The sequence below is a fragment of the Colletotrichum scovillei genome, assembly GCF_011075155.1.
Source record: "Colletotrichum scovillei strain TJNH1 chromosome Unknown Contig00006, whole genome shotgun sequence".
In the NCBI taxonomy this organism is placed as follows: Eukaryota; Fungi; Ascomycota; class Sordariomycetes; order Glomerellales; family Glomerellaceae; genus Colletotrichum; species Colletotrichum scovillei.
Window position 1 is genome coordinate 4,241,123 of NW_023336264.1, and position 26,989 is coordinate 4,268,111.

The 26,989-nt window shown below is 55.0% G+C and overlaps 9 protein-coding genes across 9 annotated transcripts; 4 read left to right on the forward strand and 5 right to left on the reverse strand.

The window, feature by feature from the left end:
* Nucleotides 1-135: 135 nt before the first annotated feature.
* HER10_EVM0011863 (uncharacterized protein) lies at nucleotides 136-1,113 on the forward strand (the record flags this gene model as incomplete). The annotated part of the gene is made up of 1 exon (XM_035481279.1): nucleotides 136-1,113. One exon carries the CDS (start codon nucleotides 136-138, stop codon nucleotides 1,111-1,113), a length of 978 nt encoding a protein of 325 aa, XP_035333426.1.
* Nucleotides 1,114-1,725: 612 nt separating this feature from the next.
* HER10_EVM0008682 (MED6 mediator sub complex component) lies at nucleotides 1,726-2,790 on the reverse strand (the record flags this gene model as incomplete). Its single annotated transcript, XM_035478195.1, has 2 exons — nucleotides 1,726-2,280; nucleotides 2,362-2,790. 2 exons carry the CDS (start codon nucleotides 2,788-2,790, stop codon nucleotides 1,726-1,728), a joined length of 984 nt encoding a protein of 327 aa, XP_035333027.1.
* Nucleotides 2,791-3,206: 416 nt separating this feature from the next.
* HER10_EVM0008430 (kinase phosphorylation protein) lies at nucleotides 3,207-4,007 on the forward strand (the record flags this gene model as incomplete). Its single annotated transcript, XM_035477953.1, has 1 exon — nucleotides 3,207-4,007. The coding sequence occupies one exon, from the start codon at nucleotides 3,207-3,209 to the stop codon at nucleotides 4,005-4,007; it is 801 nt and encodes a 266-aa protein (XP_035332996.1).
* A 414-nt stretch (nucleotides 4,008-4,421) lies between these two features.
* HER10_EVM0009622 (Hus1-like protein) lies at nucleotides 4,422-5,688 on the reverse strand (the record flags this gene model as incomplete). The annotated part of the gene is made up of 4 exons (XM_035479105.1): nucleotides 4,422-4,448; nucleotides 4,502-5,354; nucleotides 5,422-5,527; nucleotides 5,646-5,688. The coding sequence occupies 4 exons, from the start codon at nucleotides 5,686-5,688 to the stop codon at nucleotides 4,422-4,424; spliced, it is 1,029 nt and encodes a 342-aa protein (XP_035333136.1).
* Nucleotides 5,689-6,851: 1,163 nt separating this feature from the next.
* On the reverse strand, nucleotides 6,852-7,421 carry HER10_EVM0008772 (uncharacterized protein; the record flags this gene model as incomplete). The annotated part of the gene is made up of 1 exon (XM_035478281.1): nucleotides 6,852-7,421. The coding sequence occupies one exon, from the start codon at nucleotides 7,419-7,421 to the stop codon at nucleotides 6,852-6,854; it is 570 nt and encodes a 189-aa protein (XP_035333039.1).
* Nucleotides 7,422-8,699: 1,278 nt separating this feature from the next.
* Nucleotides 8,700-9,328, reverse strand: HER10_EVM0004774 (uncharacterized protein; the record flags this gene model as incomplete). The annotated part of the gene is made up of 3 exons (XM_035474407.1): nucleotides 8,700-8,763; nucleotides 8,848-9,206; nucleotides 9,302-9,328. 3 exons carry the CDS (start codon nucleotides 9,326-9,328, stop codon nucleotides 8,700-8,702), a joined length of 450 nt encoding a protein of 149 aa, XP_035332536.1.
* A 1,864-nt stretch (nucleotides 9,329-11,192) lies between these two features.
* Nucleotides 11,193-18,504, forward strand: HER10_EVM0009706 (cytokinesis protein sepA). The gene is made up of 2 exons (XM_035483103.1): nucleotides 11,193-16,307; nucleotides 16,369-18,504. The coding sequence occupies exons 1-2, from the start codon at nucleotides 12,755-12,757 to the stop codon at nucleotides 17,946-17,948; spliced, it is 5,133 nt and encodes a 1,710-aa protein (XP_035333146.1). The 5' UTR covers nucleotides 11,193-12,754; the 3' UTR covers nucleotides 17,949-18,504.
* A 2,339-nt stretch (nucleotides 18,505-20,843) lies between these two features.
* Nucleotides 20,844-24,101, forward strand: HER10_EVM0012647 (uncharacterized protein). The gene is made up of 4 exons (XM_035482039.1): nucleotides 20,844-21,540; nucleotides 21,609-21,708; nucleotides 21,772-22,339; nucleotides 22,407-24,101. The coding sequence occupies exons 1-4, from the start codon at nucleotides 21,162-21,164 to the stop codon at nucleotides 23,358-23,360; spliced, it is 2,001 nt and encodes a 666-aa protein (XP_035333535.1). The 5' UTR covers nucleotides 20,844-21,161; the 3' UTR covers nucleotides 23,361-24,101.
* HER10_EVM0006521 (V-type ATPase) lies at nucleotides 22,351-26,663 on the reverse strand. Its single transcript, XM_035476104.1, has 7 exons — nucleotides 26,498-26,663; nucleotides 26,333-26,381; nucleotides 26,250-26,271; nucleotides 26,129-26,177; nucleotides 25,992-26,076; nucleotides 24,374-25,938; nucleotides 22,351-24,315 (listed from the first exon to the last, which is right to left on the reverse strand). The coding sequence occupies exons 1-7, from the start codon at nucleotides 26,504-26,506 to the stop codon at nucleotides 24,259-24,261; spliced, it is 1,836 nt and encodes a 611-aa protein (XP_035332775.1). The 5' UTR covers nucleotides 26,507-26,663; the 3' UTR covers nucleotides 22,351-24,258.
* Nucleotides 26,664-26,989: the final 326 nt, after the last annotated feature.

Genomic DNA, 26,989 nt, shown 5'->3' on the forward strand with positions numbered 1-26,989 from the left:
TTCAAAGTACCCGAAAAGTCTCCATGATCTACACTCTCACTAGACTATATGTAAGACACCTTTCGCTCACAACATTGAGATGACAATCTAAATCAATCTAGCCAGAAGCCCAATTCAGAATAACCATCACTCAAAATGACATCTAAAACACCAAGAATCCTCATCGTCGGCGCAACCGGCCAGACGGGAAGCGCAACAATCGCAGCCCTCGCCTCAACCCCCAACCCGCCTCAAATCCTCGCCCTCACCCGCTCCCCATCCTCTCCCAAATCACAAGCCCTTCTCAAACTATTCACAAACCGCCATTCATCAGCATCCACAACAACAACAACTACACCACCATCATCACCAATAACCCTCATCCAAGGCACCCCCGAAAACCCATCCCCCATCTTCGCCTCCCACCCAGACATCTCCGCCCTCTACCTCGTGACCGTCCCACCGGGAGACGAAGCGCAAGCCATACCCCTCATCGACGCGGCAATCGCCCACAAGGTACCGCACATCGTCTTCTCGAGCGTCGACCGCGGAGGCGACGAGCGCTCGTGGACGAACCCGACGCCCGTGCCGCACTTTGCGGCCAAGCACCGCGTCGAGGTGTACCTCCGCGACAAGACGCGCGGGACGCCGACCAGGTGGACGATTTTGAGGCCGGCGGGGTTCATGGATAATTACCGTGCCGAGGCGGGGGTTATGGGCTCCGTCATGGGCGGGCTGTGGGCGACGATGCCGGCGGGTGGGAAGAAGATGCAGCTTGTTAGCGCGAGAGATATCGGGCTCTTTGCGGCTCGGGCGCTGATAGAAGGTCCTGGTACTGAGGATGAAGGAGGAGGATGGGGTGGTAGGGCGCTGGGGCTCGCTGGTGATGAGATTGGGTTCGACGACGCGGAGAAGGTATTTGAGAGGGTTGTTGGGCAGAGGATGCCGAGGACGTGGGGGGTTGTCGGTCGGGGTGTGAGGTGGGCCTTTGAGGATGCCGGGAGGAGTATGGAGTGGTTTGAGAAGGAAGGGTATAAGGCTGATGTTGCGATGTTGAGGGGCATGGAGCCGAGGTTGCAGAGCTGGGAGACGTGGTTGAGGGAGAGTAGTGGGTGGGTGAAGGATGATGAGTGAAAAGGGGGTTCAGAGAGGCTCAATGGAGTTCAGCGATGATGTTTGATACCATTTTCTAGGGGTTTGAAGAGCGCCAAAGACTATTGATTTCCATATATGTCAGATCTCTGCTTGAACTGTGTATGATCATTAAGTAAATATGAGGGACGGGCTGAGTAGGGATGCCTGATCTAGCTAAAGCTCTGTACGCTGCCTCCTTCCTGATCATAGGCCAGGCTATGGAAGGTTTTGGGATGGAAAGTGTAGGCGAGCCCAATCCACTGCGCAGGACGCCTCGGAATACCAGCAGAATACCCGCGAGGCTCCATAGCCGATGAATCATCGCCAACTCTCAACAACAAGTACCTGGGCCGTATGGTCGAGGGGTTCATCGGGCTGCAGAGGCCCCGACTAGACAGTGAAGTCTCCTGTCTATTTCGGGATCCAAGTTCGATTCCTCGGTCGGTCGGAACATTGTTGTTTTTTGTCTTTTTCTTTTTCTCTCTGTAAGAAAAATAATAAAAGGCATGCTTTCCTAGGCAAAAGGGGGGTATCATTACTAAATCAAAACGCTATGAGTGTGTCGAATCCATCTCTTCTTCTTTCTTGCTTCTTGTCCTCCCGAATAAGTTCTCACGAAGACGGACCAGGCGTCGTAGCCGGCGTCGCAATCTTACTCTTCTTCCTCTTCGGCTTCGGCCCGTTGGGCGTCTTGGGACTCTTCCCCTCCTTACCCTCCTTCTTGGCCTCTTCCGCCAGCTTAGTATTAATCACCGGCTTGGGCTGTGCCGACGACGGCGGAGGCGGCGGCGCAATCTTGTCCTTGCGTCCCGTGCTCGCAAAGTGGAAGTCGCCGGGCCTGCCCGTGATCGGGTTCTCGTCAAAGTAGTCGCCGCCGTGCCGCATGTGGATCGCAAAGGACTCCTCCGCCAGCCTGTCGAGCGCGTTGGCAGTTGTGTCCTTTTTGCTGTTGCTGCTCGATTTGGCGCCCGCCGAGGCCTTGCTGCCGTTCGTTGCGCCTTCGGCGGCGGGTGTGTCTGCTGCTGCCGCTGTTGCCGATCCATCTTTCGCGCGGGCGAGGGCTGAGGGGGGCGTCGGCTGGGTGTAGACGTGACCTAGGGAGGGCGTCCACTTGCGTACGCTGTCGGCCGCGGGAAGAACCTTTCTCATTGATTCGGCAATTGATTCCTGATGTTATGTTAAACCTCCATCATCCTTCCAAAAGAGTGCTATCTCTCGTGGGAGACAGGGAGGGAAGGGGGGACCTACAATCCTCGAACTGAGAAGATCGCCCAGCGTCGGCGCCTGATAGATATTCTCCCCGACGACAAAGTAATACGCCAGGGGCTTCGTCTCCATGCGCCCGCGGTCGAGGTTCTTCTGCCTCGTCTGCTTGACAATCGTCCACACGCCCGTGCCCATGACCATGTCGGCGGGCGCGTGCAGGACCCTGAACTCGAGCCCGGCCATCTTATCGAGCTCGCTCTCGAACGCCTCGCGCGTGGCGAGGTTCTTGAGTAAGGCCGGGTTGAACATGGCCTGATTCGTGATGACGGCGTTGTTGGACTGGCGGTCGAAAAAGGGCGACTCGGCAAAGTAGAAGAGCACGCTGTTGGAGTGGATGCCCTGCATCGAGGCCGCGATGTCGGGGGCGCGCCATTGGATCTCGTCCAGGGGCGGGTCGTTTGGGTTGGCCATTGTGGAGGGGGAACTTCGGTCGTTGGAGGGAGGTATGTCGAATGAGTTGTTGACGAGTCGTTTCGTGCTGGATATGCGTGGGTGACGTTCGGAGGGCGGATTGCGGAGCTTTCTGAGCCGGAGTGGAAGCTCTCCAACTTTTGTATCGTGGGGCCGGAGCTTGTTCGACTGCAGGGGCTGGATCGACAGGGGTGGTTTTGCGGGGAGCCATCACGTGATGGTTCTGCCTGCCGACAATCTTCAAGCTCCCGGATCTTCAATATGAATGGAGCTTACTCAACAACAACCATTGCCATCATCAAGTACCAACAACACAGAAGACAACCCCTTACCAAAAGAAATCCACCGCGAGAAAACCAAAACACCAATACTCAAAGAAAAAAAAAACATCAAAGCAAATCGAACAACCCCCAAAAATGGACCTCCTCTCGAGCGTCCGCAAATCCGGCTCCCGCGGCGGCGTCAACTTCAGCTGGGACGAAGTCGCAAACTCGTCCCACCGCGAAAACTACCTCGGCCACAGCCTCAAAGCCCCCGTCGGCCGCTGGCAAAAGGGCCGCGACCTCAATTGGTACGCCAAGGGCGACGGCGACGACGCAGGAGCGGTCGAAGGCGAGACGGAACAAGAGAGGCAGGAGCGCGCGCGCAAAGAGGAGCTGCGCAAGATCAAAGAGGCCGAGGAGGACGCGCTCGCGCGCGCGCTGGGATTACCTGTGCCGCAGCGGGATTCGTCGGGCGCGAATGCCGTTGAGGTGAGCGGGGCCAGGGGGATCGGCGGTGCTGGTGCTGGTGATGCGAAGCCTGTAGAGGAGGAAGGGGCCAAGGGCGGGCTCGTTGTCAGCGAGAAGAGGGAGCGCAGGGATCGGGATGAGGATAGGGAGAGAAGGCGGAGGCGGAGTCGTAGTCGTAGCCCCCGGCGAGAGAGGAGGAGGGATGGCGAGAGGAGGCGGAGTCGGGAGAGGGACATGGATCGCGGGGAGGAGAGGCACCGCCATCGCCGTGGTGAAGGACGGGAACATGGTGGTCGAGAACGCAGGGATCGCGACCGTGATGAGGGACGGGAGAGGCGGCATCATCGTAAGGCGAGAAGCCGGAGCCGTGAGGGCGGTGAGCGAGAGCGCGGGCCGAGAGAGCATCGACGGCGGAGCAGAAGTAGAGAGGGTCAGCGGCCGCGGTCAAGGGACCGCCGACGCAGTCCCGATGAGCGCCGTCGATAAAGGTCGGTAGACTGGTGAGCGTGGTGAGACCGAAGAGACAGAACAATGATACCCACGTCGCTTCTGATTTGTAAACAAGCGCATAATACAGTTCACAAGAACATCCACCCTCAAAATAGCGTTAAACGAGACCCATCAAGCGACTCGTGCCTGGTCATTAGAATAACATACACAATGTCACCGTATGCGAATCTATAGCCCGTTATGGCTTGGTAGAGATCTTTTGACCAGTGACTTTGCAAATATAGAGTCCCAGTATCAGCCTCATCATCGGACTGGTCTGCAGAATGATCCAGCCCCTGGGGCACACATAAACGCCGACATCTACCTCAGTGCTCCTGCTTTTCATCACCCCGAACGCCAGTCCCAAATAAGTACAATACCCTCCTTGACAGTTCGAAATCGCAGAACAGCTCAAGCGCTGAACGATGTTACGTAGTACTGTGAGTAGTCAGCCAGTGTTCTCTCCTAAGCGCATGCAAGGGATCTCTTACGGTCAGTACGGCGTCGTCTGCCGTGGCATCGTCATACTGCGGCACGTAAACATAGAGAATCAAAGCATGATCATCTGCGAAAGCAGCAACGACTCTCCCCTCGAGCCTCCCCACACTCAACACCCGGCTCCAGTCCTTGCCATCCACTCGCACCGTTGCCCACTTCTCCGGGCCACCCTCCTTGAACTTGACGCTTGGGTGCTCTTCAACAGGCATCTCCAGCTGCGTGGGATCCAACTCCGGATTGACGAGTCCCGACCATGTACTCGAGACATCGACGGCCTCGGTGGCGATCCGCAGCTTCAGGTTACCAAACATGTTGGCGCTGAGCTCCAGCTTGGGGCTCACGCGGGAGTTTGTGCCGGACGAGAGCGCGAGCTTGGTGAAGCGGTCCGAGATGGCCTTGAGCTGGAGCAGAGGCGGCATGGTGATGTGCACGTCTGTCTCGCGCACCGTGGGCTGCATGATTGTCTCTACCGTCTCTGGATGCAGCACCCGGACGGGAATGTCCTGGGTGATGATCTTCTCGCGCTCGCGGCGCAGAGACGTCTCTAGATGCTCAGCGGCGAACCCCTGGTCGTCCTCGTCAAAGGGATCATTTTCAAGACCGGCGTAGGCGGCGTTGCGGCCCGGGAGACCTGACCCCGAGGAGGCGTTCGTCGTGGTCGTGATGGTCATGGACAGCACGGGGACTCCATCCTTCTTGGTGAGACGCAACGAGGCGGAGGTGCTGTTGAGCGCAGAGCGCAGGGCACGTTGGAGGGGTTGGAGTGGTAGCTCTAGGTTGATGGTGTTGTGGTCTTCGGCCGATTGGATGTGGTAGCTGTCAAAGATGAAGTCCATGGGTAGAGAACTGGAACCATGATTCAGCAACTATAGCTTCTCAAGACGCTTCCAGAGTCAGAGTGCAGCAATCTTACGACCAGACTTGAGAACCCGTGTCGGGAATGACGGTGAAGCGTGCTGTTTCATCGTCTAGGCGAACCCATGCGATCTTCTCGAGCGAATTGAGGGCAGCGGTGAGCTCTGTAAAGCAAAGGGAACGGCCAGAGAGTCAACAAGGGAACCCGAGGTTGCAGCAAAGCCGGCCGGCCGGCAAGCAGGTAAGGTAGGCAGGCTTGGGGTGTTGTGGGTTCAAACGCACTGGAAAAGGTACGGATGTTCTTGAGCTCCGTCTTGAATCGCATTTTCGAAATCTCGATCTCTCAGCGAGATGGCCGTCCGTCCGTCCGTAAATAAATGAAAAACCTTATAGGTACAGGGAGTCACACAAACAGAAAGAAACACCCGGCTGCAGTTGACTGGGTAAAGGATGTTGGGTACGGGCGGAGAGGTAGGGGGGGAAGCTGATTACCTCTTTTGGTGTAGACGCGTAAAGTGGAAAGAGAAACGACGCGATCTTGCCTTTCAGAGGTGCGTTGCAGTGTGCGGTACGCCGTCGTGCGTGGTGCTGCCACTGGCAGGGAGAAGGCACCGAGCAAAGGTGGTACATGCCTGCCAATGCCTGCCGCCACGCTGCACTGCAGGCGCTGCCAGCAAAGATGGTCTGCAGAAAACGGCACGGAAGTCTTTAGCGCGGGGCATCCACCCCTGCCTAGCGTGTCCACATTGGGAGACCTCACCCCATTCACAGTTCGCGCCTACCCCGCCATCACCTGAGGTCCCCGGGGATGCGCAGAAGAAGGGAGAGAGGGCGAGACCGTTTTTTCTGAGGGCCGGCCAGTTGGATAATGTCCCGACCGGCTTCACTTTCCCCCCTTTCGCTTCTTGATTCAAGATCTCTGGGAATATGGTGGATGGTATGGACGTCAGAGGGTGTGTTGACTCTCCCAGAGTGACGTCGACAGGTGTGGAGTGTAGTCTAGGTGGTTGGTGATTTTGCATCACAGTGAAGCAGTTCAAGTCTGTCGAGAAAGGCTGGTTTCTAGATAGCCTTGACGTTTCATTTCTAATATCCTATGAGAACATAAATTTTTCAAGATTGTTGTGAAAAACTCGAAGTTCGTTACAGGTATTGGACAAATGAGATCCGTAACCTATACCATCTGCTGTCTTATAACAAGACTGATGAGGCTTCGCCCAAGTCATGATGCTCCCATCAAACTATTGTGTAGAGACCTGGCTTGGTTATCATAATGCCAGTCCTACCAGCCGCTGTGGTGCCATAGTCTACCGGCCTTTAGAAACCACCGCCGTGCATTCCTATCCCTTGTGCATTCATCGTTGCGTACGCCGGCGGTGTCTTGCCGAACTTCCCAGCACTAAGAAGTCGCGATGTCTCTGCTTAGATAGACTCCGCGATGTTGATGTTCCCGGTCTCACTAAGAGACGGAAACCACACCCACTGATGTTATTTCTTTGGCGATTTCGACCCAGAAGCTTTCCGATCTTCTTGGATAAAATGTTCGGTCCACTTCCTCCTCCATACTTCACGGTCCTCCCAAGGCTCTTTTGTTGGTGTTTCTTCCTGTTCCTTGGGCACCTCTTGAGGAATGGACGCCATGTTGTGATCGAGCGAGTGAATGAGAGAGTTGAGCCGCGGTAGAAGCTGACCGCGAAAGTATTTGGATGTTTTGCGAGTACGTTGTAGTTGCGTGTGACATATCTCGCACGGCATCCAGCCCCAGTACATGTAATTGCGAGTCGGCTTTGTCGTCGGCACCACGGGATGTCCACAGTCGCACCGCATGCTCACCCTACACCAAGGGCAGTGCGGCTCATCGACGCTGGCGACGCCAAGCCAGTGTTGTATGCAGTCGCCGCCGAAGCGGTGGCCGCAGGGGAGATATCGCCAGACCTCCTTGTCGCCCTCCTCCTTAGCCTCGCCTACTTTTTCGTAACATATTGCGCAGCAGGTGTCGTCGGCAGCGGGATTCGAAGCCATCTCCTGCTTCCGCATAACAGATTTGAAAATGTTCATCGTCTCCAGCGGAAAAGGGACATGGAATTCGCTATAAGACCCAGCGTCGGAAACAAGAAAAACTTGCTAGAGGAGAACGAGTCCGGATTAACCGAAGCCTTTGTTGCTAGACCAAACGGCGGTCGAACAGTGATGAACAAAGACGATGAGGAACATAACAAAGAAGGGAAAAGGAATACAAACACCCGGACAGGAAGAGCCACTGACTTTAGGAAAGCTAATCGTGCCTTGCAGATGGATGGCTCGACATTGACCTCCGCCGTTGGACCATTCCGGATCCTCTACCGGGTCAGCCATGTCTTTCTCAGGAAAAAAGGCATGGTGCACGGAGCCATACCTTGAGTACAAGGTGTGCCGCCGACTCGCTGGGCTATGCTTGACATGTGCGCTGGCGGCATTTAGTCTTGGTCCGACCTTTCTGGGAAACATGGAGCATTGGCTGGAGAGCGTGTGACGCTTGACGCTTGTCAGAAGGAATGCGTGCCCCTCTTCCCAGTCCTCCAGGAGGAGGAACCATTTCGGTGCTGCTGACCTCCACCAACTTCATCCCACTCCTTACCACACTAAACAAGAGTAAGATGCCATGCTGAGGAGGGGCAGAAGGGAAAAAAGAAAAAAAAAGGATAGAAGAGCCGCCGTCTCCGACAGCGAAAGAGAGAAACATGACAGGCCAAGCTAGGTAGGGTGTAGAGACCTGCAGGACGGAAACACGGGCGCCTGAGCGGTGCTTGTTTCGGACATGTGGTTGCGCCTGACCCCAACTCAGACCAAACAGAGCAGAGATGGAGCGAGACAGTCGACCAAAGTGAGGCAGGTTGGCAGGCGGCATAAGGTTCAACTGATGTTGATTTCAGCATTGAAATGTATGCAGTTTTAGCCACACCTTATCGCCACTTGATTCCCACGTTTGCCGAATGCCTGCCTTAGTAATGCGGAACCAGAACTTGAACTTGGATGGGTACGAAGTACGAGATCCGGGTCGCTCGACATGGCAGACTTTCCTGGAATAAGCGATTGCCGAGACATCGCGGGCTTAGCCTCTTGGTGACAGGCTGGCTAGATCGGCCAACTCGGCCGAAGACTTACCAGTTCGCGTGTCCATGTCCATCCACCACCTGCGTTGCATGCAGGCGGAAGAAAACGAGGTTTTATGCGGCAGCAAGGCATGCGTATGATGGAAAGGTAAGGCGAATCTTCAGCCGAGTGTCCTCGTGGCCGGTAACGGGGCTAGGCATCCAGTACATGGAAGCGAGGCTGAAGTGCGTATTAGATTGAAGACTACCGCCTATTACCAGCTCCATCATCTTCATCGTCACTGTCATCTCTAAAGCCCTCTTCCAGGCTGGCACAGAGACACGTGTGTCAGTTACGAGGCTAGGCGACAGGAAAGATAAAATACGAAGGCGGGGAGCATTGCTCGACTTACTCTCGGCTCAAGCGCCTCGTGCTGTCATGCCTGTCTCGCCGAGCATCTTCTGTCAGAGCTCTCCGGGTATCTTCACCAACCTCCCCAAGCTCCTCGCCGTCTTCTGACGAATAACCGTCTTCGGAAGCGTCGGCCGCGATGACGAGTCGTTCATGAGCATTCCGCCGCCAGGTTGACGGGACCATCATCCTTGCAATCGCATTTTGCACGCGGTGTCGTAATGACACAGTCGAGGTCGATATGGTATCGAGAGGCAGATATTGGCTATAGCGACTGCGCCATCTGCGCCAGAGCGGAAGGGCAACGTAGGTCGAAACGAGGAAAAGAATGAGCGAGATGATGGCAGGCACGATCAAGGTCTAGACATATGACGACAGAAGGTTAGCTCGGGAGATACATCGGGAGACAATCGCGGAAAGAGATAGAAGCTTGATTGCAGAGGATGGAAGCGCACCTTAATGACTGACATCGTGGTGCCCATGGTGGGCCTGGCGGTGATGTCGCGTAGAAATTTGTCGACCTTGCGTCCTGCTGGGAAAGAGTTCCCGGGGTTACGATGTTGAGCTGAATGATGACAAGGCTACGATTATCAGCAAGCTTAGCTGAGAACTGCCCCCGGCGAGCGCGGACGAAGCCAGGCTAAAGCCAACAGAGGCGTCCTGTCAAGCTGTCTGCCCAGGTGGTGTTGACGTGACACGGAGCAAAGCAGCAGAGCAACACAGTGGAGGTTGACAGGCATACGCAATCAAGAAGCCACTTGGCCCCGGCCGGCACCAGGTATGGCTGCTAGGTGCTCCATACCCAGGTACGGATGGAGGACACAGGCCACATGAACCTTGATGGGCCTACTACAAAAGCTGTCGATTGCGCGCATCCTGCTAAAAAGTGGTCGGGCGGGTACCTTAGGTACCTTACCTGCCCGTACCTGACACTGACAGAGACGCTTTCGATAGTTCTGTTCACTTAAGGTAACGCCTTTTAGCATGCAGCGCGCAGATGTGTCGCGAGTGACTGGGAACTGATTTTTACCATGATATCTCTTTGGGTGCGGTACTGTCATATTTCTCCTTCTCCTCAGTGCATACCTACAGTTTACAGACGTTGATGAGTATCCATAATATGTATCCGTATTCCGTTCCTTACTTACCTAAGTTGGCAGGTGAGGTCCATTGTTCAAAAGGTCGAGTCGCGGGACTGACTTGAGCGCGGACTCCCCGGGACCCTTATCTGACATACTCAAGCGAGAGCCGAAGATAAGACACCTCGAGAAATGGCACCATTCAGGACCACCGTGCTACTGTGGGATTGCCGTTGATGTTTCTATTCCTGCATCAACAAAGCAACGCTTCGTGAAAATACCAGTCTCGTACGATATCGACAGGCAAGCCACAAACGAGCCTAATGAGCAAATGCCCAAAGTTTGCTCTATTACTCCTCTACCAGGTAGTGTAAGCAGACAGGTCGTCGTAATACGGTAATAGTCGAGGCTCCCGAGATTTTCGATCAAATATCGCTTACGGTGCTGGGCCTCAATGGTGGACCGCCCGGGACGATGCCTTGTCACCCCACCGCCACCTTTCCATGTGGAGGTACATGGTTCGAGAGGGCTCTCTGGCTCAAAACGGACAAACAGGGCAAGCATTGTAATTGGGCCTCAGGGTTCTTGTCGCCATCTTTAGCATCAGCACCACCGTAACGGAGGGTCTGCGGAAGGGTTAGGGGAGCCTGGGGACTCGGGGAGGGACCAGCCCGCCCATACTTTAGGAACCCGCCCAATGAGGGGGGTCCGTTAGGCCTTTGCATGGGCAGTCTAGAGATCCCTCGCAAGGAGAGTGCGAGTGTTGGCTCTTTTGGGCGTTTACAGACGGACGAATGCGAAGAAGAGATTGCAAGATGAAGAATCGACTACCATCTGAGGTGTGAAGGTACTCCAAGTTCTCGCCCATGCGACTGGCTGAAGCGCCAAATGTGAATGAATGAGCGTCGGCGATAAGGCAAGGTAGAGAACCTCCCTAGGCAATGGAAGGCTTAAGTTCTCTCTCGAGAAGCTGCTTGACGTATTCGTTGGCGAATCCAGCACGAGACTTGCAGATGCCGATGGCGATCCTTTGCGCATTTGATTTGGCTCAACCCACGGACTTGGGTTACTCGTCGCCGGACTCTCCTCTCCCTCTTCGCGCCTTCCTGAACTCGTCCGAGTCCACGTCCCTCGGCCCTCAACCCCTGAAAGACGCAGCGGCGGGATGCGGCACCCCGTAGCATCGCATGCCAATACTAATTAGCCATTCTACGAGTGCGGTGTGCCATTGAATACGGATGCTTAACGGATCTTGAGCCTTCCACGAGCCCACTGACTAACTCCTTTGCACTTTGATTGTGAGAGGGAGTACCTACCGTACCTTACACAATATTATCGCGCATTCGAACTTCTCTCTCAAGTCAAGCGCGCCAACAGAACATCCCCACCGCCCAACGCCAGCGCCGCATGCGTTCGACTTTCCTCTCCATCTCTCGCAACTTCTCCATTCTGCGTCTCCGTCTGAATTGGTCTCTTTCTCTCTCTTCTCCCCTTCCATTCACATAATCTTCTCGTATCCATCTCGTCCCGATACACTACATCTCTAGCCGCGCCCGCACCCATTCCAGTCCACCTGTCACTACTGCAACGCATTGAACTGGTCCGTACCTTAGCAGCCAAGACCTCGAGACTTGCAGTTCGCGCCGCTTCTCCTCCCATCCTCTTCTCCCTCCCACCCCAGAACGCTCAGGCAGTTTCCGCAGAAGAAATCGCAATTCTGCTGCCCTTAAAGTGTCAAGTCAATCGCGGCCCCTTGTCGAGCCCCGTTTCATCAGGGAACTCCGCACTTTGCAACGTCGTCTTCACAGTGACGAGACAACCCACCGCCCAAAAGCAAACCTGCACGGCTACCACCTCATCCCATGCTGGAACTGCTGCCACTGTTACTGCTGGCTGCCGCTGGCCACTAAATTCGGTAGTCTATTTGCTCAACTGCCGCCTAGCCAACGCCCTGGATTGCCTGTTTAGCTACCTACCTTACTAGAGCCTAGGCTGGTTTGTGGAGGAACAGGTTCTCGACGGAACGCGCGAGCGAGCACTATCTCAGCTCCTCGTTTCCCCTTCCCTCCCCCTCACGTGGGAAACCTGGTCCACGGTCACAACATACACACAGCCAAAGGCTATCACCATCGTCAGCTCGTCAGACCCATCTGCAGTTCGTCAGCCTGCGAACCGGCCGTGGCAGACTTCGGATACCTGTCCCGGCTTTGCTTGATACCCGGCAACCCAACCACACACTCTTTGTGACGCACCACTTGCTTTTCGCGATTCTATTTTGTTCATATTCCGAAACCCCTGCTCCGTCCCACGGCGCTCGCTGCAACCTGCGCAACTTTTTCGGCCGCCTACCTATTGCCTTACGTCCCTTTACTCCAGAAACAATTCTGCTTGAGAAAGAGAACGAGTACCGACGGATTATTCAGCCTCTTTGCCTCTTTATACTATACCACCATTGTCGCATTTCGAGGGTGACTAGAGAGAGGTATGTCGAGTGCCCCCAGGGGACCCCCTCCTTTCAGTCCCCGGTCTCAAGTCCCAAACCTCTGTCTGCTTCGATCCAAACTTGGGCAGAAGACATGCTAAAACATAACCGATTCATGCAGATAGAGATTCCAACGCACCACATTGCAACTTGCTATCCCAACCTGCCTCCGAAAGGCTCCACGTCCGTAGGCTAGAGGACTTCAATCATGCGACCGGCCTTGGCCATCCCTCTCGCCCGAAGTATTACCCAGATCCGTTATTTCTGAATCTGAAGAGATACCCAATCGATCGAGGTTTACGTGAGAGGGCCAGGTGTTTCACCTGCCTCCCCGTTCTGCGACCGTCATGTCTTCCACCGACAAGTCGAGACAATCTTCAGGAGGGAAGTCTTTCTTCTCGCGAAGCAGGAAAGACAAACGCAACACCAGCGACGAAGGTCGCCATCTGGCCGATTACTCCGATACGGCCAGCGTACACTCGCGCGCCTCTCGCCATCATCGCGACTCGTCCGTCGTTTCGATCGACCAATACCCCGAATCCGGCATGACTGCTGGTCCCATGACGAGTATCCCCTACGACAGCATCCCCGATTCTCGATCACCAGTGCCCATCGAATACTTACCCAAAGGCGACCAAGCAGCGGTGCTTCGCCCGAGTCCTTCGCCGCATCACCTCAATAAAGTTACAAGCGACTTTCATCAGTATCCCACCTTCGACCCGTCCACAATGGCGGGGGGAGCGGGCTCGCATGCGTCGGCGCAGCGTGCGCCGCAGTCAAATATCACAATGGCCAGTACAGGCCGCCAGACGCAATACCAACAGTGGGGACCAGGGCCTGCTCGCGGAAGCACGGCGAGCACAATCAATGGGTCCCACAACCCCAGATACGATTCGTACATGACATCGGCGGGTCGTAGTTCCGCTGACCAAGCCAGCATATTCTCATCAGGTAATGGAGGCACCTATGACTTAGCAGCAAATCGCTCATCAAGACCAGCGCTGCCCAGTGCTTCTTCGCAGAGTTCCTATTCCTCGCACATGTCCTATAGGGACTCGACGCACCCTTCCTCGCACCGACTGACAAAGTTCCCCGGCATGGGGCCCACTGGACACGATGGGTTTCATTTCCCCCGGCCGGATAACGACGAAATCATCGGCCAGATGTTTCTGGCCCTGATGCAAAAACGAGGATGGCACAACCTACCCGAGCAGGCTCGCCGACAGATGGTCGCGTACGCGCCGGACAAGAAATGGACGCTTTTATACCAGGACCGATTGACCGAGTGGCAAGGAGAGCAAAAAAGGAGGCAAACAGCGAAACCGAATCAGTATGCGGCCCCAGAGATTCTGGTCAACTCGGACGAGGAGGGTTCACCAGAATGGTACGTCCGGCGCGTGATGGATAACAGCTTGGACACAAAGGGCTTGGGGAGTTTGGAGGTCAATCTCAGAACGCAACAGATTGGTTGGGTTAAGCGCTTCATCGAGTGTCAGGGGCAAGTCGCGTTGACCAACGTTCTCATGAAGATCAACCGCAAGACCGCAACGGGGCCAGTACAAGATGGGAGATCAGACCGAAACTTCGACCGCGAATACGACATCATCAAGTGTCTCAAGGCCTTAATGAACAACAAGTTCGGCGCCGACGATGCTCTAGTCCATCAACAAGTCATTATCGCGCTAGCGACCTCCCTGACCTCCCAGCGCTTGACAACTCGCAAGTTGGTCAGCGAAGTGCTCACTTTCTTGTGTCACTGGGGCGATGGGGAGGGCCACCTCAAGGTTATCCAAGCTCTCGATTCCGTCAAGGCACAGCAAGGAGAAAATGGCCGCTTCGACGCTTGGATGCGGCTTGTTGAAGTCACAGTGGACGGGCGTGGAAAGATGGGCAGTATGGTCGGAGCCAGTGATGAGGTCCGGAGCGGTGGCATCGGCATGGAGAACCTGCTCATGGAATACGCCGTCGCGACGCTGATTCTTATCAACATGATTGTCGATGCGCCGGAGAAGGACCTGCAACTGCGAATGCACATTCGCGCCCAGTTTACAGCATGCGGCATTAGGCGCATCCTGACCAAGATGGAGTCGTTCCAATACGACCTCATCGACAAGCAGATTGAGCGTTTCCGAACCAACGAGGCCATCGACTACGAGGATCTGCTGGAAAAGGAAAACAACAGCATTAAGGACAGCGTCGAAGGAGAAGTTAAGGACCTCAACGACCCTGTCCAGATTGTGGATGCCATCCAGCAGCGCCTGCGTGGGAGCAAGACGCAGGACTACTTTATCTCAGCGCTGCAGCATCTGCTGCTCATTCGTGACAATGATGGCGAAGAGCGACTGCGGATGTTCCAGCTGGTGGACTCAATGTTGAGCTATGTGGCCATGGATAGGCGTTTGCCCAACATGGACCTCAAGCAAAGTCTGAACTTCACTGTCCAGAGTCTGTTAGATAAGCTTCACACGGATTCAGAGGCCCGGCAAGCCCAAGATGAGGCACTCGAGGCACGCCAGGTTGCTGACGCTGCCATGGCGGAGAGAGATGAGATGAAGGAGAGGTTAGAGCTGGGCGCCGATGGACTAGTGGCAAAGCTCCAAAAGCAACTAGATGAGCAGGCGAGATTCATTGAAGCTCAAAGGCGGCAAGCCGAAGGCCTGAAAGCCGAGCTTGAGAACATTCAAACGCTGCGTCAGAAGGAAGCCCAACGGTACGAGCTCGAGACCCGAGAGCTTTATCTCATGCTTAGAGACGCACAAGACGTTGCTGCCTCTAATGCTGTTAAGGGCACCAACAAGCTTGGGGAAGAAGATCCGGCTCGGATGCAGGGCATTTTGGACCGTGACCGACTCATGGAGCGTCTTCAGATGCAGATTGAACGCCAAAAGACCCAGTTCAAGCTGGAGGGTAGAGTGTGGGGAGATGCCGTCGGGCCATCTGATCGACTACGCGCTCTCCGCGAGGAGATGGACGACAGCACGATGGGGTCAGGACTTGGTACGCCGCCAAGAGACTTCACAAACAGTATGCTCGGAAGCGTCAACCGCAACACAAAGATCACCCGCAAGCCAGTCAACGGCCGTGGCGAACCTATGGAAGGCGATTTCCCCGATGGCGAAGATGTCGAGATGGACGAGGACGGAGTTGTTTATGAGAAGCCTCGTGTCGTTGAAATCCGCCGCCCCGTTATGGACCCCAACCAAAAGGCCGGTCTCTTTGGCGAGATGGCCGGCAAGGTCAAGAAATACGAGGGAAGCGATTCAGAAGACGCCGAGGGCGCAACCACTGGCCCTTCTCATCCGAGCCTCGAGTCCGGCTCTCCAATTACGCCTGCCGATGGCGAACCTCCCAAGATCCAAATTACCGGGGCTGCCGCTCCCCCTCCTCCACCTCCCCCGCCGCCTATGCCCGGTCAAACCGGTGTTCCACCACCTCCTCCTCCGCCACCCCCGCCTCCGCCTATGCCGGGAATGCTGTCCCCGACTGGTGCTCCACCTCCGCCGCCTCCGCCACCGCCTCCACCGCCCCCAGGCGGTCTTCCGGGAATGCCACCACCTCCCCCTCCGCCATTGCCTGGCGCCATCTCAGGCCACTTCCTATCACAGGCAACACCCTTCGCCGGCGGGAATACTATCGGCTTGCCTATTGTTCGTCCAAAGAAGAAACTCAAGGCTCTTCATTGGGACAAGGTCGACTCTCACATGACTACGCATTGGGCTGCCCATGCTCCGTCTGCTGAGGAGCGCGAAGAGAAGTATCTCGAACTCAGTCGCAAGGGTATTTTGGACGAGGTTGAGAAGCTCTTCATGGCCAAGGAAATCAAGAGACTCGGAGTTGGTGGTGGCGCAAAGAAGGATGACAAGAAGCAAATCATCTCCGGCGACCTCCGCAAAGCTTTTGGTATGTTCCCTCCCTCTTCCCGCATCACTTTAAGCGACAACAGCTGACTTACAACTTTTAGAAATTGCCTTCGCCAAGTTTTCTCAGGTTTCCGTTGAGAAAATCGTGCAGTCCATCATTCATTGCGACAAGGAGATCCTCGATAACTCTGTCGTCATGGACTTCTTGCGCAAGGATGACCTGTGTAATATTCCGGATAACACAGCGAAGCAGATGGCTCCGTACAGCAAGGATTGGACTGGCGCGAACCCCGACAAGGCCGAACGCGAACAGGACCCTACCGAACTCACCAGACAGGATCAGATTTACCTGTTCACAGCCTTTGAACTGCATCATTACTGGAAGGCCCGTATGCGAGCTCTGGCCCTTACTAGGAGCTTCGAGCCCGACTTTGACGAGATCACGGAGAAGATGCGACAAGTCGTCGCCGTGTCCGAGTCGTTGCGAGACTCCGTGTCCCTCATGAACGTTCTCGGTCTCATTCTCGATATCGGAAACTACATGAACGACGCCAACAAGCAGGCCCGCGGTTTCAAGCTGAGCTCTCTTGCCCGTCTGGGCATGGTCAAGGATGACAAGAACGAATCTACGCTCGCCGATCTCGTCGAGCGCATCGTTCGTAACCAGTATCCCGAATGGGAAGACTTTTCGGAAGACATTAACGGTGTCGTGATGGCTCAAAAGATCAACATTGAGCAAGTTCAGCAGGACGCCAAGCAATACATCGACACAGTGAAGAACGTTCAAATGTCTCTCGATGCCGGTAATCTCAGCGATTCCAAGAAGTTCCATCCCCAAGATCGCGTCAGTCAAATTGTCCAAAGAATCATGAAGGACGCGAGAAGAAAGGCAGAGGAGATGCAGCTGTACTTGGAGGAGATGATGAAGACATACAACGATATCATGGTCTTTTATGGCGAAGACCCCACCGACGAGAACGCCCGCAGAGACTTCTTTGCCAAGCTTGCCATGTTCATCATGGGCTGGAAGAAGTCCCGGGAGAAGAACGTCCAGCTCGAGGAGACGCGCAGGCGCAACGAGGCGTCTATGAAGCGGAAGCACGCCCAACTCCAGGTATCAAACGCCAAGGTGGACGGTGCACCGCCCTCGCCATCAAGCGCAGGTGCCATGGACTCCTTGCTGGAGAAGCTGCGCGCTGCTGCGCCTCAGACACGAGACCAGAGAGATCGTCGTCGCAGGGCCAGACTCAAGGATCGTCACCAGGTGCGAGTCGCATCTGGACAGAAAATCCCTGATCCAGACGAAATCCCCGAGGTCGAGGCCTCCCTACAACAGGCGCCCAAGGAGGCGACTATTGACGAAGAAGGCAACCCCATCAGCCCGGGACTGTCGTCACCCAGAGAAGCTGGAGAGGACGACGTGGCCGATCGTGCGGCATTATTGCTACAAGGTATACGTGGAGGAGACGGGGCGGATGAGGCCGACCCGGAGAAGCGCGAGAGCTTACGGCGCTCGAGGAGGCAGACGGCCGAGGAAGAGAGGAGGATGAGAAGACGCAGGCGGGAGAAGGCAACGTCCACAAACACTGCCGTCAGCGAAGGAGACACGACTGTGACGGAAGCGAAGGAGGAGGAGATACCCCCGACACCTTCGACTGAGAACACGCCTGTAGAGCCATGAGCCCGGATCTCATGTGGGAAGAAAAAAGTCACCAGTCGGAGTCATATATACACAAAAAACTACGTAATGTTTACTACTTCGAAGAACACTAGCATTGAGGGGGGAAATACCCATCCCCTCTCACACAAGCTCAATCACACAGTACCTACCATCTTGTCAGTTGGAGGGGAGGAAGGGAACTGAGGATTCGGAGTGGCCCCCCCCTTTTTTTTTCGATTGTGAATCATTCCCCCACGATATATAGGAGGGCACGAGAGGAGTCGAGGCGCTTGCAAATCACTGGGGCGTCTTTGTACTGCATCGCTACATCGCTGCGTCATTGCCGGTTTACGTCGTCACTTTGGCTCTTCCTTTTTCCGGGGATCAAGACATTCAAGCATGAGGGAATGGAGAAGAATGCTGGGCTCCCGGCTGGTCTTTGGGTTTGGCATTCTGAAATTTTCTTTGAGGCTGTTTGTATTTCTGTTGCATGGGCGGATTGTGGTGGCGGTGCATGCCAGGTGGCTCGGGTGAAGCTGTTGGAGGATGTGTTTTTGGAGGATTGGCTGTAGGGAAGAAGATGAATCGAAGATGAATATTATGTTCCAACGATGCGAGTCTGCAGCAACTCGCCTGATGCCTGGCTTCCATGTGATGTGTATGTGAGCATTATTCTGTGATGTTGGGTTCATACTGAATACGGCGGTTGGTTGAGGACGCGAGGAATCTTGGCCCATACAGACGCACAATATCGAACACGTCTTGACGGGTATTTGAAGTTGAAGATGGCACGGGCATCATGTTCTCTCGGGACCTACTCCTTCGAAATATGCTCCAGCTAGAAGCTATTACTTAGCTCAGGTAACGTGTAAGTACCTACTCTAAGTAAGGGACTTAGATAGTCGAGTGTCCCCGTGAGACTCTGTGGTTCCGTGCCTTCCTATCATTGCCTCAAGTCTCTCTGTCGTTGCCGTTCAAAAAGTGTATATATACGATTGCCCTCTTCTCTCTTGACACGATTTCTCTAGCATTGAACTGAATCAAGATGAGCGGCTCACATCTCCTATTCGGCAGCGGCTTCTTTGCCGAAATACTGGATATGCTCTTTGGGCCCGCCAAGTATCTACACCTACACGCGATGATATAGCCTAGCTACACCATTATTTGCCTCTGGCTTTCGTCTGCGGGTAATTCAGATGGGAATACATTGAGGATACTAAATAAGGATCCACGAAAATTGTTTCTTTTGACTGGCTTCTGTACGCTGGAAACACAGCCTTTTTGTATCAGCTTTACTCCTTCGTCGCCACCAGCGTGAGCTTAGAAAGATGCATCGACGTCCTCACCAACTTCGTAATGTTGACGGATCCCTGTATCGTCGAGATGACCTTGTCGTGCGCATTGATCGTCCTTTCCACAAGGTCGCGGGAGTTAGGATGCTTGAGAGACGACCGCATAGTTTGTGCTAACGCGCGGCGTGATTCCTAAACCTTGCTTCCGATGGTGAATATGTGCCGGTTGGTTATGTTATTGGCTAGGGTGAGGGCCTCTTCCTCTTGAATAATGTTCGCCTTATTACCCTCTTGGGCGTAAAAGATATGCGTATTCTCTTTTTGATGGGGGATGTTCTTAGGGTAGATCTCTATCTGACTGCTGCGCTGGATATTGTTGAATATGACTAGTAGGATAGTACGATACTAGTCTTCGAGAGTAAAGCCGGCGATAGTGCGGCTATTATCCGTAGGGAGAAAATGGTGCTTATATGTATTAACGTTGTCGGTGAGTTCAACCTTATCCGCCAATAGCTCGGTTGGACGAAGCCACAAGAGGGCGGCATGGAGAATGTTGCCGGTTGCGCAGGGCACCCTCTCGAGAGGCATCCCTGTCTCGTACTTGGTTGCCATAAATGACGTCTTGAGGAGCTTAATATACGAGAAGAATCTCATAGTGAACCAGCCAAAGTTGAAGCAATGGCAGGGAGAACAAACGCATTGTCAAGTTCTACGTATAGAAACGGATATGTAGGTCAAGTATTCCAAAGTCATTAAGGTCAATGAAACTCAACGCGCAAAGCGTAGAACTGCGGAACTTTGCTTAAAGGTGGGAAGTCTACGACTTACCTAAGCTTACGAACCTTCCCCAAACAAGCCGACACCAGCTTCGACTGAGTTCAAACACAGCGAGATACAGTGCAAGAAGCAAAAAATGATCAGATACCTTCATTTTAATAAAAAGACATCGTATCAAGTGTCAAAAAATCGAAAAATGAAAGGGACGAGACTCGAACTCGCGCGGGTTGCCCCACCAGGAAACAGATGTTAAGCTGACCTTAACCTGGCGCCATAACCAACTCGGCCACCCTTCCGATTGATGAAAATCTGCAGGGCCTAATGCGTACTTAGAGCTAGCCCGCCACGCAGCTGTCGAACAACAGCCGTGATGCTCCGCCCTCAGTCCGGCCTGCTGCCGACGCAAACACCGAAGCTACGGGTTACAGAAGGAGATACGGCGAGCTCTTCATCCGGAGAAATTTGGTCTCCATGGACCACACGATTCGGCATGTTCTTCACGCAGGTGACAGCACATGCATCACCGGTCTCTGCACCATAAATCTCCAAGACCATCTAACCTGCAGTAGAGCAGCCCCCAATGCATTAAGGCTGAACGGCCGGCATGGTTGCCGGTGCTGCAGGTTGTCTTACATTTCGCATTTAGCCGCGAACACGGATACAGGTCCCCCTCCCCTCCTCCGCATCGCCGTTAGTAGCACTTACCATTCATACGAGGGTATCCGTACTTTGTCGTAGCAGCCCCTCCCCCTCACGCTCCACCCCCACCGAACCCCAAACATTGAGCGGGGAGGAACCCCCAAGCAACAACCTGCTTTGACGATCTTGAAGGGGAGAGAAGAAGAGCATTGGACAGAGCTCCCCCCGAAGACTGAAGTCGACCCCACCATCTTACCATCCCGCAAAGCTAGCCCCGATGGTTCTGTGTCTACACGGCACGGCGAAAGTCGCCCGACTGCTTGTGTGTTCATGCTGGCCGGAGTAATTCTAACGCGAGGTTCGTGGCGTGGGATGCCGGGTTATGACCTCGATGTTCCCCCGCGTACATAGCTAGTCACTATTCCGAACGTTTTCTCTACTCTTACCTGACGTTCTCATCTCGTTCCTCTTGCTCTCTCACAAGGTGTCACTCATTCTTAATCGATAATCACACCTGAAGCTCATCATGGAGGACCCCAAAACCGGCCTCGTGCTGGGCTACAATGGCGCCCACCCCTTCTCCAAAGTAAACCTCACAGACAGGTCCTCCGTCCAAGAGCTCCTCCGCACCCTCCTCGACCCCCTCGAGCCCTTCTTCTCTCCCCAGAAAGCCCGCGTCAAGGTCCCCGGCGCCACCGCCGTCCGCTTTGACCAGGCCGCCTCTGAGGTCGAGGGCATCCTCCGCCCCATCTGGGGCCTCGCGGCTCTCTTGGCCGGCGGGGGAGAGTATCGCGGCACCGAGTGGTGGATCCAGGGCATCAAAGCTGGTACCGACCCCGAGAACCCAGAGTACTGGGGGTTTCCCCGGGATAATGACCAGCGCATGGTTGAGATGTGCCCTTTTGGTATGTTTGATTTACCTTACACGAGTGAATATGCCAGCCCCTTCGCAGAGACTGACTAGATATGATAGGCTTCACTCTCGCCGTAGCACCAACTATCTGGGAAAGTCTATCCGAAAAGGAGCGTGTGAATGTCGAGAACTGGCTAGGCAACTCAATCAACGAGAAGAAGTAAACATGCAGTCATATCCCCGTTCAAAATTACATCACTAACACTTACACCCTCCCTCGAAGCATGCCAAACACAAACTGGCTCTGGTTCCGCGTCTTCGCCAACCTAGGCCTCAAGAAGAACGGCGGCAAGTTCTCACAGGCGCGCCTCGACGCAGACATCAAGCACCTCGACACCTTTTACCGCGCCGGCGGCTGGTCCAACGACGGACCGGAGGGCATCCACCAGATGGACTACTACTCCTCCAGCTTCGCCATCCAGTTCCTCCAGCTCCTCTACGCCAAGATCGCCGGCGACGACGAGCCCGAGCGCGCCGCCGAGTTCCGCAAGAGGGCGCAGCTGGTCGCCCTCGACCTCGCCCACTACTTTGACGAACAAGGGCGCGCCATCCCCTTTGGCCGCAGCGTCGGCTACCGCTTCGCCATGGTCTCGTTCTGGGGCGCCCTCGCGTACGCCGGCGTCGAGCTGCCGGAGCCCCTGACGTGGGGTATGGTCAAGGGTATCGTGATGCGTCACCTGCGATGGTGGCAGACGCAGCACGACATGTGGAGCCCGAGCGGGACGCTGACGGTTGGGTACTCGTACCCAAACATGTACATGGCTGAGAACTACAACAGTCCCGGGAGTCCTGTGAGTTTTTGCCCCTGTATAAACCATGACTTCTACAAGTTTGTAGCTGACTGATGTCTCCTGCCAGTACTGGGCCTGCCTAGCCTTCATCTGCCTCGCAGTCCCCGAAGACCACCCCTTCTGGACATCAAAGGAAGAACAGGCCTGGGACGTGATCCCCAAACTCAAGCCCCTCTCGCAGCCAGGCCACATCATGAGCAACATTGGCGGCCACTGCATGCTCCTCTCCTCCGGCCAGGCCTGCAGCTACCCCATGAAGGGAACCCACGCCAAATACGGCGCCTTTGCCTACTCGAGCGCCTACGGCTACTCCGTGCCCCCGGGCCTATTCTCCCTCGAGCAGTACGCCCTCGCCTCGCAGCTCGGCCTCTCGGACGACGGCGGCGAGTACTGGAAGACGCGCCGGCTTTCGCAGTACGCCGGCATCGAGTCCAGAGACGGCAGCGGGCCGGTCCTCGTCTCCGTGTGGAAGCCCTTCTCGGACGTCGAGATCAAGACCATCCTCGTGCCCCCCGCCGAGGCTACGCCCAACTGGCACCTGCGCATCCACCACATCAAAGCCGGCCGCGACGTCATGACCGCCGACGGCTCCTTTGCCATTGCCAACGAGAACTCGACAAACGGGCGGTACCTCGACCTCTACGACGCAGCCAAGGGCGAGGGCACATCCCCCAAGATCATTGGCAACTACGACACAAACACGCCCGAAGGGCTCGCAAGGGGCCAAGACGGTTCCTTTGCCGTGTCCAAGGGTGCCGTGGGCATAAAGGCGTTGGAAGGCGCCCGCATCGAGCGGACGGCGAACCTCGTCAACGCCGATCCCAACTCCAACCTCGTCGAGAGCCGCACCACCATTCCGACGCTCCAGCACACCATCAAGAAGGGCGAGGCGGTCTGGTACGTGACCGGTATCTACGCCAAGCCGAGCGGTGAGGGCATCTCCAGGCAGAGCTACCTCGACGGCTGGGAACATCCGCCTGCGATCCCAGCTTGGCTCGAGGAAGAGATGAGTAAATCATGAAAGGGGTGATTGGATCTTTTTGGGTCAGTGTAAATACATTAATGGGCGTATGAATATCCAGCAGGGTAAAAGAAAAAAAGAGTTTACCACCGGTGTGGCTACATCTCCTGGTGCACTTGCTGGGAATTGGACTCGAGCTCGGAGCCTGTCGTCGAGTAGGCTGTGGGCGTAATTTGATTAGTGACCGTAAACCACTCCACCACCCAGCCAGTTTGACCTGACCCGTCGACCTAGACGGGCGCCTGCTGGCTGGTGACAGGAATGGGATTGTTGGGACCTATGTGGGCTCTCCCCCCCCCTCTGTCCGTGTAGTATTCATCCGAAAAGCAGGAGTAGTCACCAGACCCACCTTTGATAATGGCGTAGATGTAGACAGAGATTTGGGGTGATGAGATGGGAAAGTTTGTGATCTTCCTTGTGCAGGTGCTGTGTTTACTCATGTAGCCAAAGTATTCGACCCTAATTCGATCATGCTGTCTGGTGGCCATCTAGCCTACGTCCTTAGGAAGTGTGCCTATGTAAGGTTCGGTCTGTCTCCTAAAAAGCATCGGGTACGGCGATGTCGCCCGGTAGACTGACGGCAAAGATTAGCTCCAGGGCTTCATGCAAGAGCTCTATTATTATCGTAGAGTTGGACGTGGCTGGCCATGCATGCACCTTCAAGTACCTCGATCTACATCTTCACCCACGCGGTACGCCGGTTTCACTTTGAACTGTAAAGCGCACTTCGGCTATAGTAACGTTCATTTACAGATAGGATATACTAGCCGAGACTACGAAACAAGGAACTACCATGCATGATGCGTCTTCGCCCTAGACATCTATTGAAACCAGAGACATCCCTTCGCGGTGCAAGGAATGCAGACTAAACAGGACAATACTCAATGCTTAAACGCGATTACTCGTCAACAACAGAGGCAAACTTGTCCAGCATCTGCTGCTGAATATCCTCGTACTGTTCCAATTGGGTTAGCAAATAGACAACGACCGGCCGTATTATCACGTAGACTCACCTTCTTCTCGATAGCCTCCTGGCCCTCGGAGGGAACCTCGAACTTGAGTTGACGCAGCTTGGCCTGCAAATCACCGGTGGCCTCACGGACCTTGGCCCAGCTCTGGCCTTGAGCAATGGCCTTTTGTGCCTCGTCGTGGAAGCCAACCATGAGCTTCATCATCCACTCTGTCTTCCACAGCGGGCAGAACTGGTCATAGTCTGAGTAACCGTTTTGTTGCAGGAAATCTTCCTTTAGAAGCGCGGCGATATCCAGCGTGATTTTGTCGGGGTCAGACAGCGCACTCTTTCCGACCAGCTGCACGACCTGGTCAAGCTCCTCAGAGTCGGACAAGAGCTGTCTGATGCGGTCACGGAGACGGGGGAAGTCGGGGTAATCCTTCTCATACCACTTGTCGAGAACCATGGTGTACTTGGAGTAACTGAGCGAGGTGTTGATGGAGGGGAAGTGCTTGCGCTGCGCGAGCTTCTTGTCGAGACCCCAGAAGACCTGTACGATACCGAGAGTTGAAGTAGTGACGGGATCGGAGAAATCACCACCAGGGGGACTGACGGCACCGACAATGCTGACACTGCCGTTTCGCTCAGGTGAACCGAGAGACACGACGCGACCGGCACGCTCGTAGAAAGAGGCAAGCTTGGCACCGAGGTAGGCAGGGAAACCTTGATCAGCAGGCATTTCTCCCAAGCGACCAGAAATTTCACGAAGAGCCTCAGCCCAACGCGAGGAGGAGTCAGCCATCATGGCAACGTCTAGACCCTGGTCACGGAAGTACTCGGCGACCGTGATACCGGTGTAAATAGAGGCCTCACGAGCAGCGACAGGCATGTTGGAGGTGTTGGCGATGAGGGTGGTACGCTTCATGATGGGCTCCTTGCGACCGTCAACGTCAATGGTAAGCTCGGGGAAATCCTTCAAGACTTCGGCCATCTCGTTTCCGCGCTCACCACAGCCGACATAGACGATGACATCGGAGTTGGAGAACTTGGACACCGACTGACTAATGACAGTCTTGCCACAGCCGAAAGCACCAGGAATGGCGACGGTACCACCCTGGACACTGGGGAAAAGGGCGTCCAGCACTCTCTGACCGACGATGAAGGGCTCGTTCGCCTGGAGCTTCTCGGTGGTAGGGCGGGGAACTCGCACAGGCCAAGTCTGCATCATGGGGTACTCGGTCTTCTTTCCATCAAACTCGACCTCGAGCAGGGGCTCGGCGACGGTGTATTGTCCCTTGCTGGCGATCTTGGTGATGGTACCGCGGGCGCGAGGAGGGAGCAGGATTCGGTGGACGGAAATGAACGAGTTCTCGTTGACGGTACCCCAGACGTCGCCGCCTGAGATGTGGTCACCGACCTTTGCGGTGGGCTCGAAATCCCACTTCTTATTACGGTCGAGGGCAGGGACGGCGATACCGCGGGGAATGTAAATGGTCTTCGACATTTCGCTGATCTTCTCGAGAGGTCTTTGGATACCATCGTAAATACCGTTGAGCAGACCGGGGCCGAGCTCGACGGAGAGGGGCTTTCCGGTGCGGTAGACGGGATCACCGACAGTGACACCAGCTGCGCAATGCATTAGATTCGGAGAGGGGTGGAATCGGGAGTCGGAAACGTACCAGTCTCCTCGTAGACCTGGATGGTTGCTTGGTCGCCGTTGATTCGAATGACTTCACCGACTAGGTTATCGTGACTGACTCTAACCTGCGAATATATCAGACATCATCCCAGACGTTTCACGAGCATGTCAACCTACCAACTCGTACATAGCAACACCAATCATGTCCTCGGCAACAATGACGGGTCTATCTGCATGATTAGTCGTCGCGCGCGACACATTGAGGGGCCGAGTCGAGTCGGGGGAGCTTCAAACGAACCCTGAGACGGAGAAGATCTTGCCTGCACGATACGGTCAGTCAATGGCATCATCAAGATGCATCAGAGAGTATCAATAGCTTACCATGTCCGAGATCCTCCTCCTGCTCGACCTTGGCTTCTTTCTTCTGCTTCTGTAGGGGTTGGCGCCCGAGGTCAGCAACCAGCAATCGAGGTCGGTGGGGCTGGCATATGCCGCATAACAGACGCGGCGATGGCGACAACGGGGCGTTGGGATCGGGGTGCTTACAGGAGGCATGCTGGGCGGTTCGACGCGAGCAGGGCTCGGCTCGTGTAGCGTCGTCACAAAGGGAGAGTCGATGGAGGATGTAGGAGGGTCGGCGGTTGAGGGGGAGGGCGGGCTAGATGAATATCGTCGAGGTGTTGTTAGAGGTTGAGCAGAAGCTATCTCCAGAGCTTCGACGTCACTGTAATCCATGTGTTGCAGACGACGGCCCAGCTCCTGACTGGACAGTTGACATCACGTGACTGCATTGGCCAGGCGCCCGGCGCTAGGCGAGGTACCTTGCAGAAGCCCGATGACTGATAGAGAACCGTAGAGTACTTCACAGCATATCTGTTTCTTAAGGATGCCTTTTCTGTACTTACCTTAAGGAGCTGCTCCTAGCTTATCTGTTGATTAATGCGCCTAATTCATTTCGAGCCCGACCAATTTAACTGTGTGATTTGACTGAATTGACTGTGTACTGCTACCAGCTAGGCACGCGAGATGCCACGACTA

What these genes read in the sequence shown, in the direction of transcription:
- HER10_EVM0009706 (XM_035483103.1), top strand. Translation starts at nt 12,755, where the DNA reads ATGTCTTCCACCGACAAGTCGAGACAATCTTCAGGAGGGAAGTCTTTC. An exon ending in CGACCTCCGCAAAGCTTTTG is followed by an intron (nt 16,308 to 16,368) that starts GTATGTTCCCTC and finishes TACAACTTTTAG; the next exon opens with AAATTGCCTTCGCCAAGTTT.
- HER10_EVM0006521 (XM_035476104.1), bottom strand. An exon ending in GGAGGAGGATCTCGGACATG is followed by an intron (nt 26,272 to 26,332) that starts GTAAGCTATTGA and finishes CGTATCGTGCAG; the next exon opens with GCAAGATCTTCTCCGTCTCA. An exon ending in CCAGGTCTACGAGGAGACTG is followed by an intron (nt 25,939 to 25,991) that starts GTACGTTTCCGA and finishes TGCATTGCGCAG; the next exon opens with CTGGTGTCACTGTCGGTGAT.
- HER10_EVM0012647 (XM_035482039.1), top strand. Translation starts at nt 21,162, where the DNA reads ATGGAGGACCCCAAAACCGGCCTCGTGCTGGGCTACAATGGCGCCCAC. An exon ending in AACTCAATCAACGAGAAGAA is followed by an intron (nt 21,709 to 21,771) that starts GTAAACATGCAG and finishes CCTCCCTCGAAG; the next exon opens with CATGCCAAACACAAACTGGC. An exon ending in ACAACAGTCCCGGGAGTCCT is followed by an intron (nt 22,340 to 22,406) that starts GTGAGTTTTTGC and finishes GTCTCCTGCCAG; the next exon opens with TACTGGGCCTGCCTAGCCTT.